The 6,000-nt window shown below is 43.6% G+C and overlaps 1 protein-coding gene across 3 annotated transcripts in view; it reads right to left on the bottom strand.

Annotated features, from left to right (window-relative positions):
- Positions 1 to 2,877: 2,877 nt before the first annotated feature.
- Positions 2,878 to 6,000, bottom strand: part of Pik3r4 (phosphoinositide-3-kinase regulatory subunit 4) — a 52,684-nt gene continuing 49,561 nt past the window's right edge. For 2 of the 3 annotated variants that reach the window (XM_036193027.1, XM_036193028.1), the window contains exons 17-20: positions 5,273 to 5,373; positions 4,230 to 4,318; positions 3,892 to 4,000; positions 2,894 to 3,415 (exon numbers count right to left, since the gene is read on the bottom strand). In XM_036193027.1, the coding sequence (XP_036048920.1) occupies positions 3,245 to 3,415; positions 3,892 to 4,000; positions 4,230 to 4,318; positions 5,273 to 5,373 (470 nt within the window). In that variant the 3' untranslated portion in view covers positions 2,894 to 3,244. Of the gene's footprint in view, positions 3,416 to 3,891; positions 4,001 to 4,229; positions 4,319 to 5,272; positions 5,374 to 6,000 lie in introns of all 3 variants that reach the window. The other variant, XM_036193026.1, reaches the window with a different exon arrangement.

The following is a 6,000-nucleotide window of genomic DNA, read 5'->3' as shown; positions in this document are numbered from 1 at the left end:
CTCTGAACTTAGAACCAAATCCACCCCTGAACTCCGAGCTGCTTAGCTGGGTTGCACACCAGCATCTGGATGGCTGCTCTGGAGGCAGAACAAGCCTGTGGCTGTAGACGATCAGGTACCTTGACCCCCTACACTCACGGTGTTAAGGTCTATCTTGTAGGTTTACTTGATGACTCCGAAAGACAATTCCAGCACCCTGAGAATGATAGTTAGGAACTCTTACTATGAGGAAATGGAAGAGCCAAAGATGTGTTTTGAAAAGTTGAATGGAGACCTATTTTTGAAGTTGATTTCTTTACAGTGTATGCATGTGGCTACAGGTCAATGTAAACTCTTTTCATTTCAAGCTTCTGTTGTTTTCCAAGCCGCCATTTTAATGTTCATCTGTTTAATCTAACATCTTTAACATTGTGGAGTTCTCAAACAGTTACCCTAGAAACTGATGCTGTTTGCATGTCATGGTTTTGGAACTCTGGCCTTCCTGACTTCCACTTGAGTACAGCACTGTCTTGGTAGACTGGCTGGCCTGGGGCAGCCTTGTGCCTGAGGGTTGCTCTGGCCTTCTAAAGTTGTCTGTGTGGTCTGGTAAGAAGCAGAGTGACTCTCCTGTTCTCACTCTTCCTAAACTCACTGAGAAACTCACAAATTCTCCAGGAACCCGAGTCACGCTTCTGGGCCTATAGAGAACTTCTGCCAAGCTGTCTCAGTCGATCTCTGCTTTTTCACCTTGCTATGGTCATTTATTAATTTGTACTAAGCCAATCTGTTCCTTAGACAAGAGTGACAACATACAATGTCATAACTTGGGCTCTGAGTTCCTTTACCCTACTGAGCAGCAGCCAGCAGGACTGGTAGAGCTCAGAATGAAGCTTAAATGGCACTGAGCTTGTGGGAAGAGCGGAGGTGTAAGAAAATCCTCAAAATTTGGGTTTATCAAATGCCCGAGTCTAGAGTAAGTCAGCAGGAAGTCTTAGAGTCCAGCCTCTCAAGCATTCCATCATGCTTTGTCTCCTCATCCCCATCTATGTCTTTATTTTTAGGATGAGGGTATTTTCAACAACTAAACAGCAGAACAGCACTATGTTGAGGCCTACTACTCAGACCTTACCTCGGGTCACAGCCACCTCTCCAGTTAGCAGTGATGTGCTCGCTGCTAGGCAGAATGTCAGCCTTCAGAAAGGAAGCCGTGAGTGGAAGTAGCTACTACACCAGAGACCCGTAGAGTGGTCAGATTTCTCTTCTACACTTCTGCTCAGGAATCTGGAAGGACGAGCCATGTGCAGTCATTTTTTCTCTGAAACCCTTTGGGCCACTATTCCTGGGGCAACTGTATGGAGACAGTCCCAGAACCCTCTGAGGAGCAAGAAGCCCAGGAGTAACTGTCAGTTTGTACTCAGGTGCACATCAGCTTCATGTATCCTAAGGTGCTTAGAGGCTCACAGGAAACCACTGAGCAATATTTAAGAGGTATCTTAAAAGCAGGGACTTTTCTGATTAACTTTGGTTGAACACAGACACTCATTGTTGGAGATACTTTGAAAATGTATTTTCTTCTGTGTTGGTAAGTATAGTACAATTTTAAAAATTGCTTGGTGATTAAAATTATTTTAGCATCTTGGGTCATATTTTTAATCCTTAACAGATTAAGGATCTGAAGAAAGCAGCAAATAATTCACTTTTTGAAAAGTAAGTCCCTGGCATTTGGGATGGGTCAGCAGTTAAGATCTGCTCCTTCAGAGAGCTGGAGTTTAGTTCCCAACACTCCAACTGCGTGGCTCACAGCTGCCTGTAACTCCAGGGGATCAAATGCCCTCTTCTGGACTCCCAGGGTACTACACATGTGCAGACAAACACAAATTAAAAAATTTAAAACCCCAAATTCCTAGATTTGAGTTCTGTCTCCAAAAAGTAGAAATTGGAAAAAAACTAAGCTGACTCTAAACTTAGTAAGGCTGTATTTAAGTCAAGAAACACAATAAGCTTTACTAGTACATCTTGGCTTAAAAATAATTTGTAACTGACTGCAATGGATCTGCCTCTCATTATCTCTAAACTAAGTTGTCAGACTATAATAGTAGCAGTTCAGAAAAATAAACTTCTTTCAAAGAGGGTCATTTGAGGGATGGGTAAGTAAATGGAGAATGAGTCCAGCTCTCTGTCAAGCATTCCTTTATCCAACAGCTCCATGCCTGAGGCCCATTTTCCATAGGACACTTACACACCAAACAACTCCCCGCACCCTGTGATTCTCTGAACCATGACAGCACACAAGATGTACAACTGGGCAATGGTCATGCCAAGCTCCCAAAGTCTACAACTCTAGTTAGAGTCAACACTGCCAGCTTTGACCTGAATGACTGGTATTTCCTCACAATTCTGCAGTCTAAGCCATCCAGAAACCATGTTGAATCCTGGACTGACATGTAAACTTCAGGAACCAACTGGGGTACATAACAAAACTGTGCAGTGTGTTTGTCCTCAAGTACTAATTTCAAATTAGAATATTCTAAACACCATAAACCCTTTCTAATCGAAGAGAGTAAAATGTGAAGAGAACTGGGTCTGCATAGATCTGTCAGCTTCCAAAGTTTTACCTTACTGGAAAAGCAACCATGAAACTTATAAAGTTTTACCTGGAACATTCTCTTCTTTTTCAGCATTTAGTAAGTAATTCTTATTGGAAAATGCAAGTTGAAGGGGATTTTTGGTAGAGCCTGTAACAATGATGGCCAGGCAGGGCCTCACTGCTCTCAAGCTGATGCACAGGAACTCAAGTGTAGTGGACAGCAGCCTGAGTTGTCTGCAAGAAGAGGAGCAGGAGTCCTGTCGTCCTGCTCCTGTTTCCTACTGCAGTACGACCCCAAACAAAGCCGACTCTCAGGAAGCTAGCTTGAACAGCTTTACTTACAGTTTGAACAGTATTTATAATAACAAAAATGTTTACATAGTAGCTTACAGTTATTTTCCATACAAAATAAACTGACATCATCGTCATCTTGACTTTTTACACTTCTCACCTGTTCCATAGACAGTGAGGACTTCCAGATTATACTCTGGCCAGCTCTTCAGAAATGCGCATGAATAAACTCACCATGTTATCCTTAACCACTGTGGCTGGGATTTGCTTAGCCATGAAACAGTAATACAGACACCTCAAAACCATGTTTGTTCTCTAGAAATCCTTTTTTTTTTCTTTTCTTATGGTACATTTAGAATTTTTACATTTTATACACGTCAGAAGGATTTATTTCCACACCTTCACAATGCCGTCTCTAGAAGCGGTCACGATGAAGCCCTGAGTTGTCTGGAAGGTGGCAATATCTGTGATGATGTCATGATGTCCCACAGGAAGAGACTCTGGGCCCCTTCGAGGGGTGTCATCACTTGGTCCTACCTTCTGCTTATTCTGAATTTCCTGTTTAGAAGTCAAAACAAAGGCCTGAAGTTAAACCTGTGCCATGTTCTACCTCTTGACAATATTCCTGTGGCTAGGAAGTTAACACCTGTTTAAAGTCACCAAGCAGCAGAGAGTCCAAAGTGACCTAGGTTCCCAGTCATCATCAGAGTGCATGAGTAGCCACTATAAATGGGTCAGCATATTAACAAGGAAAGAATAGAGATATAAACAATCTTATGGAACACCTGCTCTAGTCACCAACACATCTGATATTCTCTAGGTCAATAACACATGCTTTGGAGGTCAACAGCCATACTGGGGTCTCAATTTCCTGTTTATTAGCAGTATTTCCTAGTCCTTTTTATACTGTGATAAAAGTTCATTTCTGAAGCTGACAGAGTGAGTGAGGTGCTGTGGTGCATCACTCCGGGGGAGAAGCAAGGAGAGTGAACTGTGCTATGTGGCCAGACCCTGCCCACTCTTCCCACCCGTACCTGGACGACTTCAGTGCCTTCGATTATCTTCCTGTAGTAGGACACCGATGGAGAACTAGTACTTCCTGCTACAACATAGGACCTTTCTGGGGAAACCAAGTCCCAGAACCTAGGGGAGAGGAAATAAATGATAGATCTACAGTTAATATTACTGGCTTACACAAAAAGGATTGGTTAATATATCAGGAAAAGATTTTTCTAGAATCAATAGCGTAACATTAATAGCTGTCTGGCAAGGTACTGATGGGTTTAACAGTACATGGCCAATACCTAAAACAACCTCTTTTATAAACCGAAGCATCCTTTCATGTTTTAAAGCATTCTCTGAGACACTGCACCTTATTTTCATGTCTGAGCCAGCTGTTAACAGGATAGGATTTCCATCTGCAGGACTACAGTAGATGCCATGGACACTGTGAGGTGAAGGCTTGAAAGAAACAGACAAGCGGTCAAAAGACATGAGCATAGTCCAGAAATGACTATCATTTTTAGTAGAAGTGAGTTAACTGTCAACAGATGTACAGGCACCTCAAGACATCTGACCTGTGAGTGGTCTCTCATCCTTTTCTACTGAGGGAACTTGAGGATCTAACTAACTGCCAGGAGGGGCTGTGGATGCAGCTCAGGGTGGAGTGTTTACACAGCACATGCACGGCCCTGAGTTCAATCTCCAGTGTCCCCTCATCCAAAAAAAGACCCTCAGGCTGAGCATGGTGGTGTGCACCAGTAGTTCCAGTGCTCTGGGGAGAAGAGGCCAGAGTGTCACCAGCTCAAGACCAGCCTGGGCTACACACTCAGACCCTCAGACAGTAACTGCAGGACTACTTTGCATAAGACCTAATTATGCAGGGATCTAACCTTTCCTATGTTTAGCTTACTTGTCAAGATACTCCTGGCAACATGACCAATAGACAAATCTATTCCAAGCACCACTCATACAGAGTACAGATGGCTCAATACTACCTCTAATCAGAAAGCTGTTTATCCTTATGGCCTGACCAGGAGCTACAGCTCACAGCTACACCCAGCATCACAAGAGGACCAGAGCACAGGTCACTCACTAGTTTGGGAAAAGATCAAAATTCAAAGTTCATTTTCTAGTGACTGCATATTGCTTTCACACCATCATGTAGACACAAAAGCCCTAGCCAGGGGACCCTGCAGACATAAGACTGCATTCATTAGCAGGCTTTGCTTGATTTCTATCTAGAGGAGCTCCAATGTGGAATCACAAACATCCAATGGAGCAGACCCAGCAATGGTCACATATGTCTAATTTGTCTTTTCAACACCACAAACTAAGAAACTCAGGAGAGAGCCCGCTGGCTAAAGTGCCTACACATGCTCAGGATGGAGGAGACCATAAACACTGGTGACAAACCTGTAATTCGGAAAGTGGTGGCGCGCTGCTGGCCCAGAGAGTCAGTCTCCTGTCCCCAGTCTCCATGTCCCACATGGAGACCTCATTGTTGCCCTGAACAGCTGAGAGACAAAGACAAGAACTGTCAGCTCTTCCTTCACATCTTGGTAGCAAATGCAAGGCAGCCTGTTTCTAATTCTATCCTGCAAGAAATACTAAAAGTCTTAAAATAACAGCACAACTTACCGCCAGACTGAGTGAGTGGAAAAAGTTGTTTTTGATAGCCTAACAGCAAATATATATTGCAATCCACCCAGGGCCTGAAGAGACGATGGAGTGGAAAGGCAAATCACACAGATTTCCCTCAAGAATCTACATCATAAATAAAGGAAAAAGAAAAGATACATGGAAACAATGTATCTCGTGGGCTGAGGCAAAACACCCTACACAGTCCCAAAAAGGCTGGACAGATGGAGCAGCAGGTGCCTGTTTAAGGCAGAATGAACTGAGGAGGCAAAAGTTCACAGTGTTTTGATCTAACTGGAGGATATCTGTGACAGATTAGAGGCAGCTAAAAAAGTAGAAACCGTGGGCCTGACAGAGAATCTGTCCCTTAGGTACTGTGCTGGGGAGTGACAATGTCCCAGGATTCATTGTCTACAGAGCTGGCACTGTCCTGGGCACTGGGGAATATGGCAAACAGCAGGGAATCCCTATTACAGGGCGTGTCCACTCTAGTGGGAATACTA

This window comes from Onychomys torridus, chromosome 7, assembly GCF_903995425.1.
Source record: "Onychomys torridus chromosome 7, mOncTor1.1, whole genome shotgun sequence".
In the NCBI taxonomy this organism is placed as follows: Eukaryota; Metazoa; Chordata; class Mammalia; order Rodentia; family Cricetidae; genus Onychomys; species Onychomys torridus.
The sequence above is the reverse complement of the archived record's forward strand: the minus strand, read 5'-3'. Positions and strand labels throughout refer to the sequence as shown.